At 42.3% G+C, this 17,316-nt stretch overlaps 1 protein-coding gene across 2 annotated transcripts in view; it reads right to left on the bottom strand.

Annotated features, from left to right (window-relative positions):
- Positions 1–17,316, bottom strand: part of SIRT2 (sirtuin 2) — a 402,273-nt gene that overhangs the window by 41,950 nt on the left and 343,007 nt on the right. For both annotated transcript variants that reach the window (XM_069644215.1, XM_069644214.1), the window contains exon 12: positions 14,148–14,224. In XM_069644215.1, the coding sequence (XP_069500316.1) occupies positions 14,148–14,224 (77 nt within the window). The remainder of the gene's footprint in view (positions 1–14,147; positions 14,225–17,316) is intronic.

Consider the following 17,316-nt stretch of genomic DNA (forward strand, 5'->3'; position numbering starts at 1 on the left):
TTATTTCTGAGCATGCCCATGTTTGCACTTCCTTTAACTTTGAGGATATCAAAAAACCATTGTCCAGATGGAAATTCAATAATTATTTGTTACAAGACCAGCAGTTTATTGGATTCGTTCAATTGTTCCTACAACAATTCTTTGCTGAAAACCATGATAATGACACTTCAGTAGTGAACAATTGGGACGTGTTCAAGGCTGTGCTTAGAGGCCATATTATGGCTTATTCGGGTAAAAAAAAAAAAAAGAAGAGGTTACGTATGAAACATCTTGACAATCTTTTTATCCAACTGACAATGCTGAAAAACATTATCAGGACTCCAACGCAACAAACCTTCATCTGGTCATGGCTTTACGCTTACAAATTAACAATGAGCTCACTGAATTAGCTGCTGGGACTATTTTAAAATATAAGACCAAGGTTTACCAAACTTCCAACAAAGCCGGTAAGTCACTTGCCTCTTATCTCAAAACCAGGAAAGAAAGAACATATATACCTCACATTAAAGATACATCTGGCACCTCCCTTAATCACCCTGATGATATCTTAAACTGTTTTAAAAAAGATTATTCAGATTTATACACTCCCGATACCATTGTCCCCTCCAAGAATATGGACTCTTTTCTTAGCAATATCAATAGACATTTGTATCCTCAAATTGACCTATCTCATTTAGAAGGTGATATTTTACTCCCAGAAATCACTTGCGCCATTAAGGGGTTGGTTAAAGGAAAGGCCCCCGGGCTGGGTGGTCTCTCTACCAAATGTTATGAAAGCCAGGCCCATTCCCCTCCCCCTAAACTTAAATTGCTATTCTCCTAACTTATCTCCCAGAAATCCTCCTCTGGCTCATTCTCTGAGGCTCTTCTTATCTTATTCCCCAAAGCAGATAAAGATCCTACTCTTCCCAGAAACTAGTGACCAATTTCTTTCATTAATGTTGAAAGCAAAATCTTTGCTAAAATTCTTGCCAACAGAATAGAATAGTCTCTTCCGCTTTTATCAAATCCGAAGAAGTGAGATATGTGAAGGGGCGGAACATCTCTGTAAATGCTAGATTATTACTCGATACCCTTCACATAGTTTCTAAGGACAAGAAAGATAGACAGGGATATGCTGCTGTTGCACTTGATGCGGAAACTCTTTCGACCGGGTCAACTGGCACTTTATGTTTCAATCTCTCCGATGGCATGGCTGCGGCGAACAGTTTATTTCCCTTGTTAAACTTCTCTATTCTTGTCCCAAATCATCGATTAGTATTAATGGTCAATCCTCATCCTTCTTTCCCTTACGTAGAGGCACTCGACATGACTGTCCCCTCACCCCCATTCTGTACATTATCTCTCTTGAACCCTTGTTGGAATTTATCAGATCAGATAGAAACATCCCTGTAAACCCCTGTGGAAAATGGGTGCCGAAGGCTTTTTCAATGATTCAGTCGAACGCGGCCGAGGGGTTATGTGCTTGGTCTTTGAAAGAGTGTGTGCCCTTGTCGCCAGGGTGTGACTTCCCCATTGCATTGCCGATGGCGTGCTTAGCAGGGCTGGGGACGGGCATGTGGGATATGTCGAAAGACGTGTCGAAATCCCCACTGTTGAGGGCCCAAAAAAAAAAAAAGTCCACCTTCAGGGTATTCCGAAGCCTGCTTTCCTTTGTCTCAGCTTCATGTGCATCTCTTTGTCTCCAGGGATTACCCCAAAGCTGTAATGCCTAATGCCACTCTCCCAGTTTCACATGACTTTGTCACCTATGTGTCAAAGGACCGAGGTTAGCATCAGATTCAACAACTTTAAGACAATGAGCCTCAGTTCTTATTTTGGCTGGTTTTCTCTTTTGGAGGTTTCTGCCTACTGGCCTGTGCAATGCATGTTCTGCTTCTGAGTTTAACAACTTCAGCAACTTCTGCAACACTTAAGTGTAGGATGTTGCAAGAGTTAAGGTTCACTTCAAAATCAATTTTAGGCACACGCGATGGCTTTTTGATGTTAAACTTCAACTTGCGTTCCCTTTTAAAAAGACCTTTAACAATGATCGGGAAACATATTATTGCATACACGGCCTCTCTGAAGTGATATTTCCTTGTTACTGAATGGGAAAGTCTGCTACAGCTTATGCAATCATTACTGCTACCGCTCTCCCTGTTAATAGGAGACACGCAACTTCTCCAGTCAATGATTTTAAAGTAACAACAGGAAAAGAAAGACTTTAACATACTGGATAAGCGTGTGATACATTTCCCTTTGTTTGACAAGACTTCCCACAACTACAAAGACTTTCACTCGCTTTACCTTCAAAGCAAATGAAGTTCAGCTGGTTACAGTTACCGGCAAGGAGTTTCTGCTGCTCTGGAGTATGGGCCTTCATTTACCGGCTCCAGTATTACAGCGACTTCGGACTGCCTCTACTTCCCAACTTCATTTCCTGTGATGTTGTTACCACAGGCACGTTCAGGATCCACACCTTTCCCCAGCACAGGTCTTTCAGATCTGGCCTCATTAATGGAGAGTCTTCCTTTCTCTAGCTTCCCTCGGTTTACTTCTGCACACAGGCCTTGGGTAAAAAACACAGGACTGGAGCTCTGAATTCATGACAATCAGGTGCCAGCTTTCTCCAGTCTCTTCCAATGCAGCCACAGACAGACAGGCGTTGTGAGAACAGGACCAACGCACAGACTGCAGGTAAAATCTGCTTGTTCTTTGCTCTGGGGTCCCTTCCGTGGTCACACTTCCTTGTGAACTGACAGCAGTTCTGTTTCTTCTCCTACTGGTGCTGCCACCCTTCCAGTTCCTGCTCCATCTTCTTTCTATCACAAAGGCACAAGTTAGGCTAGCCCATAAACCCTCATCTCCTGGGCCAAATACATATCAATACAATAAAGAAAAGGAAATGAGGGTCAAATGCAACGAAACAAAATGATCAATATATATATAATTCAATGTGGCTGCATGATGCTGGCTTTAACACATACAGATTGAAAAAACAAATTAATATATCACAGAACTACAGGACAAAATGACAGACATAATCATGAAAAGTAATTTAGAGATGTGTGGAGGACAGGGAGCAAGAGTAAAAGTAAAAAGTTTAACAGAAACTTCTTTTCCTGTTCACTGGGGTTCCTGAAAAGATAACCCTCTTGAATCACAATCTAATTTGATGTAACAAATTCCACATCAAACAAGACAACCATATCACATTACTATCAATGTAATGGGAAGAAAAAGTCAGACTAACAGAAATACGACTAATTTCCAGCTTCTTTCTATGACACCCTCCTGCAGCATTATGCCCCTAAGGTGGTTTAATTGGCTTTAGGTACACCCCCTCAGTCTTAATTGCCTGACCTTGTCTGCCTGTTCTCTACCTCTGCATGCTTCTTTAGCCCTCTTCTTCGTCACAGTTCCTGAGGGATTCTGGGATACGTAGTCCCTTTTTGGAAAATTAGATCTTTGTACCGATCTGATGTGACAAAATGCCATCACACGGGCAGGGTCACGGGGAACGCTTAAAAGGGGTTCCTCACAGTCTTCCCGGTCTAATTCCCCCCTCATGTGATATTCCCGCAGTACACCACCCCCAGGGTCGGGATCAGAGAGTGCATGCCTTCCCCTGGCCACATGAGAAGGGTCACAGACCAGGTTCCTGGAGGCAATCCCATCGGATTCACCACAAAGGGCAACACTTGAATGGAGCTCTCTACCAGGTTATTTAGAAAAAGAGAAGCCAGACGAGTAAAGGAAGAGGCGGGAAAGGAAAGAAAAGGCATTGTCTAAAGAGAAGTATCGAGAAAAACGGGCCCCTACTCTCCCTACTGTAAGGCTGAAGACAAAGGATTGACAACAGCTGTCGAGTTGTTGGATCGAGCGAAGGTTCACAGGACAGCAAATGGGAACTGTCACCAAAGAAGTTACTCAATGGATGCATCAAAGACGCGTGGAACAGCAATAATTAACGTTAACACAAGCTCTGCATGAAAGCGACCGACCGGAATTGAGGAAAAAAACAATCTGGGGGATCTCAATGCGTGAAGGATCTTGGGTACACTAAACGTCCCATTAGGGCTGGTGTTAGACACCCCCATGTCAACGTCCCTTTTACATATTCGGAAAAAAGATGTAATACTCTGCGATTAACACTAGATGTGTCGGACTATAGGCACAACATGTTATTCTAAGCAGATTCACAAGCATCAGAAGCATTTATATGTAATAAATCACTGCATGTCACTCATAAGGTACCATCTAAAGTATAACAATTGAGCTTGAACGTACCCAGTTTTCTTATTGGTTTCAGAGGTAAAAACCTCTCCAGGTTTAGCATATCCTATACTTTATTGTAAACACAGAATTGTGCAGTTTTGCTGGAGTGTTATATCCGTACTACTCTCTTCTAGTGGCCATTACAAAGTGTGTATTATGTCACTCAAATATGACTCTTTTCCAATTGGTTTTGTGCAGCCCACTTAATGTTTTTGTATTTCTTTCTTGTTTTTACATACACTGGGCCTCATTCAGAGTGTGGCGGTCCAGAAACAAGGGTGCCGGTAAGCTTACATGCACCCTTGTTTCCGGACTGCCACACACGTCTGCCTGCAGGGGCCGTTGCACTTGGCAGGGTCAGACCTGCCGGGCTGATCGGCACCGGTAGGCAGAGTCGTCACGGAAGCACCGGCACTGTTAACGGTGCTGGTGCTTTCACCTCCCCACTTCCATGAAGTCCTATGGGACTCCACAGGACTGGGGACTTACAGAATCTGCCGCCCAAGATCCTGCTCCGCCGGGACCTGTAATGTCCCGGTGGCACAGGGAAGTCAGGCAGCTGATTCAGTTTTTCCAGTTCGGCGGCAACATGCCGGTGGCACCAGCGGGTTACCGCCGACCTTGGAATGAGGTCCACTGTGTTACCATTTAGAGTTTTTGGATTAACTGGGTGGACACCCTACTCTCACTACAAATTCGTCTTCTGAAAAACCTCCCTAAGAATTTGAAACACATATTCCCAATTTCTTACAGCTATTGAGATCCCATCTTTCTTTCTTTTTCCAAGGAATTTAGCCACATTTTCAGACACCAATCCATATAAAAACAAGCACGCAAAATTATTTCACAGAACATTCTGAAGAAAATTGGATCTCAATTGAAATAGGGAATATCCTTGCCACCCCTAGTATGAATTGAGGTTTGATGGAACATGGATCCGAATGTATTAGAGAGGTACCCTAGAGTTTTTAGAATCTATCAACCAACTATTATGAATTTAACATGGAATGCTTGCGGAAATAAGTGATTATTCCAAATAGGAGCAATGCTGTGCAAGAAGAGAACTATTGCAGGGATGATTGTGTCTGTTCCCTGGAGGAGTCTTTCATCAACCAATCATCAAGATAGGAATTTACAGGGAACCTTGCATCCTGATGTGTGCTGTCATCAGGATAAGGTAGTTCGTGAACACTTGAATGGCTGGTTTGAACTCATGGACAGCATTTCAATTGAAAATGTTGATCACTGACCATGAATCTCACGTATTTTCTGTGCTTTTTATCAGTGGGTATGTGGCAGTAAGCACCGACCAAGTCTATGAACACCAGGTCATCTCCATCCTGCAACAGAAGAATGATGTTCTGCAGTGTGACCGTCTTGTAAGATTGCGACTTCAGGAATTTGTTCCAGTACTTCAAGTCTATGATGAGCCTCCATTTTCCATTTTTCTTTTTCACAAGAAAATACCAGGGCTACACTCTCTAATTTAGATTCACAGGAGGCACTCTTGACAGCCCTCTACATTAGAAGACGTCAGACTTGTTGCCATTCTGACAGCAGATGTTGAAGGTTTGGGTTGAGACAGTGTGATTTGAGGCTTCCTTTTGAGCTCTAAGATATGTCCCTAGCTCAGTAGAGATAGTACCTATTTGCCTGTTATGCATTGGCGCTGTTTTGGAAAATGGATGTTTCTCTTACCCGTCCTAGTGTCCATGCTCACATCCTTGACAACACTGGTTTCCAAGACTTCATCTTGGAGATTATCTTAAAATAATTTCCTTGTGTGCAAGACGGGTAGTTCCGTTGATATCTCTGACTGTTAAAAACCACAAACTCCAGTTCATTGTAGATCATCTTTTAGCATCCTCAAAGGGAGGAAACGATATTGGTTGTTGTAACTCGTCCAGGGAATGTGTAGTCTCAGTATCTGTCTTGTTAATCAACATCAGTTTTCTTGCCAAAGGGGTTGTCACTATTAAATGCAAATCCTATATGTTTTCTTGCATTTCATATACAAAGATGGTACACTTAAGCCAGCCGTGTGTAAAGAGGCTTCCCCATTTGCTTGCCATTTTCCGCAACGCCCACAGCTATGTTTATGGCATGTTTAGAGGCTGTTTCACCTTCCTTCAAGACGTTAAGATGTTTCTTTTGCATTCCTTCTGGTTGGTGCTTGAGCAGGGGCACCATCTGATTATACATATCAAGGTCATATATTGTGAGAATAGCCAAAGGAATATGAGGTCTTAACAGCTCTCGGCCCTATGTCTAACACTTTCTGCCTTCTCGGACAGGGGTAAAGGAGATTTGTGCAGATGTATGTGTAGAACATCCCCTACCAGTAATCAAGATAACTGATTCCAGATTTGGTTGACTACAAGTGACATTTGGGTGCATCATCCGCTGGTCTACATTTAATTCCAATACACCTTTAAGGGGAGGAGAGGAAACGTTTCTTTCACAATTAAGACACTTTCCTCCCAGATATGATCAAGGATCAGAATAGATGTGGCTGCCTGCCCAATCAAATCAAAAAACACAAGTAGTTCTTATTCCACCGGGGGACATGAAGACCAAATTTGTTGATACCCTTATTCATTAAGGTATGAAACACCCACATTTCATCTAGGGAAAGTCTTAGATGTGGCTTCTCCCAGTACATCCTTGTGTAAATCTTGTCCTCACAGTCACCCAAATTACCATTGTGCATGAATAGGCTTAATGTTCCTATATAATCTTAAACAAACCCACAACGTTCAGTGTCCAAGAGCGGTGAAAGGTTAACTTCCTATGGAAATGTTCCCATTATAATATACTTCTATCCTTCACTTACTTTTGAGGATACATAGCTTTTGCCTAGAGCAAAGGCAGAGGCATGGCCACTGGTTAAATTGGGACTTGTGGTTACACAAGGATTGGAGGGTGTTGAGTCAATGGCTGTGAAGGGAGTGTCAGAGGTTGTGGCTGTGACTGTGCATGCAATAAAGGTTGCACTGCTATTTGCCAAGTTGCACATAACAGTAGACACTTACTAGATTCGGAAACCAATGTTTGCCGTGATGTCAGGATCTGCATCAACAGAATCAGATTTGGATGAGGTGGTTTCGCACAGTACACAGATTGGAAACTCCCGCAGTGAGGACATTTATCTGAAGGGTACTAAGAAGGAATCATGGAGTTACCTAATCTCTTTCAAATCAGAATCCTGAAAACCTTATGACCCCCGTTCTTGCAGGACCTCAAAGCCGTTTGCACTGATGCTCCAGAATCTCACTAGTCCGAATTTCCAACTGTTTATTAGGGGTAACCGTGCACAGCTGCTGCAAAAAAATGTTCCACACAAGAAGCTTGCTTCATTGTCTTTTGCACCAATTTTCCATCTTTTGCTGCGTTAGAATTTTTGCGCTGACGCAAGCTGCGTTATCATAACTGGTTAGATAACAGGATTTGCTCCACTGAGAAGTGTTTTCATACGTGGGTGGATTGATGTTGTAATCTGTAGTGTCAACAGAGATTCAAGTACCGTTAATGAGGATTTAATCGCAGTTGTCAAGCTGATGAAATTAGCAGCGTAAATTGAACTGATGGGGAGCGCGTTGGCAGAGGTTTACACTAACATCTTTGACATCAATGAGAAAGTTGTTGACAGGTGCTCCATCAATGAAGTTGCACTGACGTAGATTGTACTGCCAGCAAGCACGTTGACATCTTACGTCTTAGCCAGGACTTTGCTGCTAGAAGTTATGCTAGTGCTGACTGCGCCAATAGAGGCTCTGCTGATGGGAAGCTTGTGGGCTAAGACTTCACTAATGGTGAGAGTGGCGATGGGGAGACCTGGAAATAGTTCTTAGTATAGCCTGTGGTAGTTCAAAGCCTTTCACCCTTTTAGTCACACCTCTCTCTTCAGACCTTGCCCTTTTTTTAGATGAATAAATCTTGGAAATGTCACTTCTTTGGGCAGGCTTCCACAATATAGTGAGAGTGAGGAGAGTACATACACCTCATTATGTTTGTCTTCAGCAAAAACAATCCTTTAGGCCACAGGATTTAAAAAAGAGAGGCTTCTTTGCTTTTCTGGATCATTTTTTTGGTAAGATGAAGATGATTCCAGATGAAACGAGCACTGGAGCTGACCTGTTTGGAAGACCTTGATAGGATGAGGGCCCCTTCTAAGGAAACACCTAGCGCCAGTAAAGCATCCAGAATATATAGAGAATTAAAGTCTTATATGCAAATGTCACTTTTAGTTGAAAAATCGAAACCAGACCCTTTGTATTTGTTCTGTAGGTTCTTTTTTCGGGAAGGCCAAGGTAATCTTGCTGTAAATACTGCACCTTTCGTAGTTCGGGAGATGGCTTTGCCATACAATAAAAAGTTGTGGCACACATCCGCTGCTTCTAGTACACAAGTGTCCAATGGAATTGATGCCCAATGTTAGGAAAGATTTTGCTCTTTGCTTTGCTGCTTTCCGTCCATAAACATCAATGGGGAAACCAACGTTTTTGCTATTTTGTGAAACCTTTACTGACTTTAAGACGTATGTGAAGACTTTTTGTTCCACTTACCTTGCTATGGTCATCCATCTGTTGTGGGAGCACTGAGCAGTCTCCTGGCAATCAGTGCAGGAGAACTTGGTTCTCCACATTGAAGTTCTCCATTTAGTTTTCCTGCACACTTACATGGAGTGCGGTTAAGACACTTTGTGTCCTTGTAATTTTGATTTTGGTAACTTTGTGGATACTTTTGTAGTGTTTTCTTTTTTACTGTCTCGTGCACTTTTGCATTTTATCGTATAATGCAATTTAAAATACCATATACTTTAAAAAGGTTGTGCCATGAGATTTCTATCTATTTGTTGGTCATCTTGTATGTAGCTTGACCTTCTATTTGCCCTGGAGTGGCCAGATTTTCCATATATAGTAAGCCCTTTCTTGGCAGGCAAAGTGGTGGACTGTGTGTCTTGCCGGATGTGGGGGCTGGGTCTGTCCAGACCCAGTTCACATCCATGCCAGAGTGTGTCTGTTGCTGGGTAAAAGCAGTATCCAGATGTTGCACAGGATTGGACAGCCTCTGCCAGTTTCAATCGTGCAGATCCCCGTCATTGATGGGCTGGGGAAAACTCCAGGATGTGTCCTAGATAAAAGAGGAACTTCTGTAACCATTCTTCAAATCATCATTTTAGCCATGACCCCTATGAAGGAGAGAAGCCCACTGCAACCAAGAACTTTGAAGATAGCCAGCAGTCCTTTCTTCACTTGACCGGCATAACCCTGACTCTCTGCATATCTCCTGAAGACCTCCATCAATGTTTCGACCCTTGGGTCAGTGCGAACAACCTGGCACCATCCTGTGCGCTAACCAGACATCCTTCTGGGCTACTTTGCGATCACGGTCGACGTCCAGAGTTTAGCCATGGGACCCCGCAGATCATCAGCTTATGGAACAAGAAGCATTACCCTGAAGTTGCAGCTCTCCACCATGAAAAGGAGTCTTGCAGCACCAGCTTCTATATTTCCAGTAAAAGTGTTGACTGTCGCCATTTTCTTCAAGTGGCCATCGCTACTCGCCACCTGCATCACATACGGCGAGTCCTCGGAGGTCCTCACCAGAGTGGTGATCCAGTAATTGGTATGTGATGGGTGTCCAGAATCCAGACCCGGTCCATCAGAGTCTGGCACCACAAACTAAAGTGATGACTGAAGTGACCTCTGCACCGGCGGCCCCGGAGCTTTTTCCAATCCAGAAGCCAAGCCATTTTAGGAATTCCTACAGTGGCCCTTGGCTGAATCGGAGTACAGGTGGTGAGTAAACATACCTGTTTTAGTCCCACCCTGCATCTCCCTTGGGTTCCATGGGCATAACGTCTGAGCCCTATATCTGTCTTGCCTAGCCTGGAACAGGGGTGTTATGTCCTGGTATCATCCGCTGGTTGTCCCCTAAGGTGGTAGGATTGAGAAAGTTTAAGACTTTCCTCTTACTTTTACAAAACTTTGGAACACTTATAAGCTACCAGATGGATCAAGTCAACACTTGTTCAACTTGCTAAAGAGACTCCTATCCTCCTGGAATGACTTTTAGCAGGACCTATGACTCTAAGGGTACAGGGTCCCTCCTTTTCTAGCCAGGGAATGACTTTTTAAGGTAACATATTTCAAGGTTTTGTATAGTGTTTGGCAACTCCTTTATTTTCAGCCTATACGTTCTCAAAGTGCTGATTACTTCCCTGTTACTATTTATGTATTCATTTGCTCACTACACTTGCAGTATTCCAAAAAATTATCTTAACTCTAATTTAAAATAGACGTGTTAGTGCTCTTAGCAGAGCACACCAAGGTGACAGCATATTAATGGTACTGAATGTTTTAGTGTTTTTCTTTTCAATTATGAGTTTGTCTAAGACCCAAATAAATAACTATCTTTATACATTCTTCCTACCCTGTGTTATTAAGAGTGTTCTGTGTGTGCTTAACTGAACTCTTCGCCACTCTCATGCTCTCCCTTGCTGTTCAGTCACACTTTCCACATAAGTTTGGCTAGTGTGACAAACCAGAGGGTATTCTCACTCCTATACCCCATGGGTTCTCTATGCAGGTGGCCAGGGAAAGGCCATCACTCTAGGATCCTGACCCTGGGGGTGGACAAGTGAGGGAGGATCATCTGGGTGTGGTATGTCCTTGGGAGTGACGTGGTATCCCCTTTTCCTACGGACAACCAACCCAACCCTTTCTGTACCTTCATGGGTTTTTATGAGTCAACTCCCCTGACTTCCTCATATATAACCACCAACAGTACTGGGATGAAGAAGCAGCAACTGGGAGTAACGAACACTAGGAGCGTTTACCACTCTGGTACTTGGATGAGGAGGAGACCTGCTGAGAGTTGTGGAGGTCAGGCATGTCCCCCTTGATGATGGTCAGGCAGGGCTAATTGCACATTCGCACCTGCAGCCTGTTAAAGGGTTGCAGGTGTATAAAAAGTCCAATCAAATGATGTCATGGGGAGCAGTGGCAATGGAGCAGCCAAGAAAAGCAGCGGGGCGCTGTATGTGTGTAGCACGCCAGCGCTTCAAAGGAGTACAGCCCAGGATCTGAGAACTGAAAGAATGCTGAAAGGGGGGCCATGCTGGGAGGCTGCCATTTTTTTCTGGTGTTCACAGTGCTCGTTTTCTCCTGGGGTCAGAAGCCTATGGGGCAGAAGGTGGAGCCCGGAGACGGAGAACAAAAGGCAGAGAGATCTGTGCTACAGTAACTGTGAAAGAAGCAACCAGTGAGTTTCTATGAGAGAGGAAATCCTATATGCGTTTGAAGTTACGCAGAGGATTACATTCTATCAGAGTGGTCGCGTGCATGATTAAACAGATTCCTCATTAACTATTGAATCAATGAGAATACTTTGTTGCGGAGTGGTCGCGTGTACACGAAGACACGTTTTCGAAAGTCTTTGCGCGGTGGGCACTTTACAAAGGCAATCTAGAAAGACCTACAACAAAATGAACTTCATGAAATCTTTTACAATTATTGCGAGAGTCTCCGAGTGCTGGGTACGTCATTAAAGGCATTCTATAAAGATATATAACAACGAGGTGAGCTGCATGAAGGTCGTTAACACTTATTGAATTCCGAACCGAATGAAAAGCTTACCAAACGTATCTTCACACTTATTGAACGTATCTTCACACTTATTGATACTGAACTGAAAGAAAACTTACCTATGAAGATTACAAATTAATGGAGCTTTAAAATTCAAATAAACCCATCATGTGCCAAGCTCATTAAACTTTAAATGCAAGCAAAATTCATATATGTTGAATCTACAAGTCAACAAAGCTTTGAAGCAAAGAAACCAATACATTTTGGACCTCAAGTGAACCCAATAAATATTGGACTCCATAGTGAATGGAACTTTGGAGATGAACTTTAACAAGTGAATGAACTGCAACTTTCAGTCAAGTTATTTTTGTACAAAGATAAACCATATACAGAGGGTGCAAGTGTGGCACAGAGCTTTAAGAAAACTGGAAAATATCCTTAGAACATTGAAAGTGAATCTTGGGGAAGGGACCCCTGAGGTTTGATCTACTTATTGATTTGAGGACGGAGTCTTCAGATATTTTATGTTTAGAAGGGGAAGGGAACCCCAAGTGTTGGTTAGCTATCATTCTGAACGTAAGGCAATCCTAAGACTTTTGTTGGAACTGCTTTATACTTGGGGAAGGGAGCTGAAAGAAAGCTGTGAGCTGGACAGAGCTCCACACATTGTGTCGAACAATCTTTTGTTGGTTGCACACATTTCAACACATTTAATAGATTAGATGGGATGACAAAACTGCGGATGATGATGGGCGCTGGGGGGCTTCAATGGCCCAGGGGTTTAAGGGGAGCGGGGCTCCTGTTTCACGAAGATGCGCGGTAGGTAGGGAGTCCCCACCCAGATAACTCCAACCAACTGCAATATTTAATAGATTAGTTGCAAAGGCAAGGATAGGTTTTGGACACAGACAGATTCCTACGTTGAACTCTTGGACTTTGGGTTTCCTTAGTTTTAGTTTGGCAGGGAAAATGCATTATAGTATAGGGCAAGATATGCGTATTTCAATCCTGGTTTAAGTTAATAAAGCTTTATAGGCAATTCAGAATCTGTTGTCTGTGTCTTATTCTAAGATGCCTTCCAGATGATGTCAGGAATGGGATGCGGCTGAACTGATACAAGTTGGGGATCGCTAAACTTTGAGAGTTTAAGTGTCAGAGCATCGAATGCCACAGCAGCCACTAAGGGCTCTATTGGGTTTGATATCTGTAGTAGTAGGGATGAAACAATCCCCCCCGCCCCCGGAGAAAGAAGAATAATACCTACTGACTTGAGATTGATTCCACCCCTGATACATATATTAGACTAGCACCCAAACAAGATAAGCATGGAGATTTGGGATTGATGTCTTAGCGGGGGGTAGTAACCCAGACTTCTGAGGTGATGTTAATGTCTTGCTACAAAACCATGGAAAGGATCCATTCCAGATCCACCAAGGAGATAAGATTGCTCAAGCGGTGCTTGAAAAAGCATTATTCCCTGGGCTTGTATACAATTCTGGGGAGGTAAGCACAGACAGGGGGACGCGAGGCTTTGGGGAGGCTGACAAAACCAACCCTCCCAAAACTGAAATTATAAGACCCATAGAGGAAGAGCCTGAGACACTTTCTGATTTAACCTTTGCCCAGATAAATGACCACTTATTGGCAAAGGCACTCTTGCAGGTAATTCCGGAACCTGAGGGTCGTGAGAAAGAGGGACCCTTCTCTTTTTTGAAATCTGGTCTCCTTTATAGTGCGGATAACACTTCGGAGGGCCTAGTAAAAATACAGTTGGTGGTCCCCTTGAGCCATAAGCAGGTGGTATTAGAGATACCCTATCCGATCTGACAGGAGGTCATCTAGGACAGCTCAAGACTCAAGCTCAAAAAGCAAATAAGTTCAATTGGCCCGGATTTTACACTGACATTAAAACCTTTATCCAGGCATGCTCAGTCTGCCAGAAAATAAGCACACATATGCCACCACCAGCTCCCTTGAATCCATTACCAATCATTGAGGTTCCATTTTGCAGGATTGATATGGATATTGTGGGATCCCTGGAGACTTCCAAACAGCACTCTCTAACAATTCCCCCTTCAGTATCTCCAGGGGTTAAAGACTGGAATCTACTGGACCCCAACATTTAAATGTTTGTGCATGTACCTCTCTTAAGGGTCATCTGAGACCTATGCAGTAGAACGTATAAATACAGCAAATATGACACTTCTGAAATTAACAATGATGTGTGGGTACTATGCTGTAACTCAGTACAGGGGCCTAAGCAAAGGGTTTTGATGGTAACACGCAATGGATACCTACTTGCTGACGAGAGAAGCAAAAGGCTGCACCTGCAGGGAGGTTCCCATCACAATGAGAAGGTCGACCTTTGGAAAATCCTATGAACAAGAGATGGCAGTCATGAGAAATCTGCAGAAAAAGTAGTTTCAAGGGAATGAGGCAAATAAAGACAAAGAAGACAAAGCGTGGAGGTTTCAAGTGTTTAGGAGTAGAAGAGGCAAATTTGAGGAGGGTAGAGCTGTGAAAACAGAGATTTACACTGGATGAAAGAGGAGTAAAAAGTGGCTGGGGAGAGTATGAGGGGAAATAGAGGGCATTAGCAGTGTCTGGGATGTGCAATGGAGTGAGACAGGGCAAAAAAGTGCAAAGGAAAAATGTAAGCTGTCATGAAGAGGGGAAGGGAACAGAAAAGAAAGAAAATGGAAGAAAGGAAAAAAACAAATTTTAAGGGGGAAAATGGAGGGACAAATGGACGAAAGAGTGGCAGTGCATATGGAGCACCAACATGTAAGAGTAGCAATCTTTTTTTTTAAAATGTATTAGTTGTTTTGGTCGCGAGAAACGCGAGACCTTTCAACTTAACAATACATACACAAAATTGCCAATAAAACAATAAAAGTAGGTGAAGAAAATATTATCTTCATTTTATAATATTAAAAATAAAATTGAATGTCAGATCATCAAGATATTAAGACATCAGTCATCAATAAACATGAATCAAAAGAATAGCAATACATAGCTGTTTGAGCGAAGCATTTTACAATCATTTCGACGATATATGCTTTGCTAGTTTCAATTGAGTAAGGTAATTTACAACAGCATATCTCACTGACTTTCGTTTGGTATAAAATAACAAATCCCATAGCTTCTCTGATGTCAAAACCTGATGTTCCATAAATAACTGCTTAAAATGGATACAACGGAGTGGTAGCAATTTCTCGCATTCAGTACATAAATGTTTAAGAGTTTCCGCGTAGTGATTACAGAATCAACACTGTAGAGCAATGCCATCATTCCTAAGTCTGTTCAATACATCATTTGTCAGCCATAGGTTCATCCTAAATCTCATAAAGCCATCTCGCTGGTTGGAGCTGGGTGCCTTTACCATGTAATTTGCCACCTTATTGTAACATTTCAGTTCGTACGGATATTCCAAAACGTTTTTATAATTTGCGCAGGCCAAGTGAGTATATATCCAGTCTGCTTGGTTTTTATTTTCGCTCTATTAGGGTTCTCCATTAGCAAGATTTCATCTACCTGTGCCTTTTTCATAATAGACTGAATTTTTAAACGCCATGCTTTTGGAAGGTTATCTACTGAACTCAATAAATAGATAGAAATAATGTTGGTAATTCCTTTTGTCCATTGGTTCAATAAACATTTGCGATGTAAGGCACATAATTTCCATTTGTAAATTGCATAAACCGATATTAAGCCCAGTTCATATCTCAAAAGTGGTAGTGGTTGAGAGTTCGGTAAATTTAAGACCTGCCTCCAGAATCGACCCTCTCTCAGGGCCCAATAACAATAGGGCATTATTTTCTGGGTCTCTGCTCCATATAGAATAACAGGAACAACTTTTAACTTGAAGTATGTAATTATCGGCGAGATGGAGAATTTACAATAACTGGCCTTAATAATGCGGGCTTGTGAGATTGACGTTTGCAATTTATGTAGACCTTGTTTGTTATACTGGTCATGTGCACACTGATTGGATATAATCATGCCTAAGTATACATAAGCATTAGCAACAGAAATTTGGGAATTTTGCAATGGCAAGTGAAGCCGGGCTAGTCTTTGCTTTCTTGTTCCAAGTTGAATTATATTTGTCTTGGCAATATTAATGGTTATGCCGTTTACTTTGGTGTATTGATCCAAGGCACCCAGTAAATTCTGCAAACCTTTGGGGGTATGTGACATTAACACCATGTCATCGGCGTGTAGTAGCCACTGAATTTGAACCGCACCCTCCATTTTGGAGAGTCAGTAATCAGTTTAGCAAAGGTTTGATGAACATCTGAGATAAAAAAATTAAATAAGGCTGACGCCAACAGGCATCCCTGTTTCAGGCCTCTTGCAGTTTCGATTGGAGCAGTTAACAGTCCACCATTAGTCAATTTGATCTGGATCGTAGTATCTGTGTACAGTTGAATAATCCATTTCAAAATTTCCCATGGGCAATTAGCTTCAACAAGTTTTTTTTATATAGGAGCTCTCTGGGGACTGCATCGAAAGCCATTTTAAAATCAATAAATGCAAAGTACAGGGGCTGTTGTCTCTTATGGGCTCTGTAAATGAGGCTTGTAAGAGTAATATTAACTGCAGTGCCTGTGCCCTGTAAAAACCCTGTCTGGAATGGATCTCGAAGATTCTCATCATTCTTATCATTTAGCCACGTTACCTTCAAAAGCAACCTGGCAAACAATTTACCCGGGCAGTCTAATAATGCTATTGGTCTGTAGGAGCTGGGATTCTCTCGATCACCCTTTTTGAAAATAGGAAGGATGATAGACTTTTTCCAAGTCTCAGGTATGAAGCCAGATGTAAAGACCTGCACAAAGATACGATGTAGAATACCTGCCCACTCACTGACATGCATTTTTAGCATAGCATTATGCAGGCCATCAGGCCCTACTGCGCGGGATGAACTTAATTTTGCGATACAGGTTTTTCATCGATGTCAAATGGAAACCCACCAACTGCTGTATCCAAATGAAGACTTAGTCGCATATTAGGGAAGGGTGAAAGATATAAATTTCGAAAATACATTTGCCATGTCTCAGCCGCTATCGAATTAGTTTGGGTAACGCTTTGTGGTTTATCAGAGGTGTTATTAAGCAAGGCCCAAATGCCAGCTGTCGATTTGGTTATAAGTTGTTTCAGCATGGCCGCCCCACCCAATTCATATTGCTTGGCTCTTCTCGTTTTGAGCCATTTTTTATATTTCTGCTTTAACGATCTTGTTTTACTTGCAAAATCTTTTTTATTTGACTTTATGAGCTGCCGAATTTCACGTCTTAGCTCAGCTTTTTGGTACTTAATTTCCGAATCAAAAAAATGAATATGTTGTTGCTTAATTAAATCGTTACCACTGTCAATTCGTTTGAACATCTGCAAGGCCAGTGTATAATCTTTTCCCACCAAATCAGAACTTTGATACATTTTTTTAAGATTATGATCTAGACTTTGT

The sequence above is a fragment of the Ambystoma mexicanum genome, chromosome 2p (assembly GCF_040938575.1).
Source record: "Ambystoma mexicanum isolate Mex_15411 chromosome 2p, UKY_AmexF1_1, whole genome shotgun sequence".
Classification (NCBI taxonomy): Eukaryota; Metazoa; Chordata; class Amphibia; order Caudata; family Ambystomatidae; genus Ambystoma; species Ambystoma mexicanum.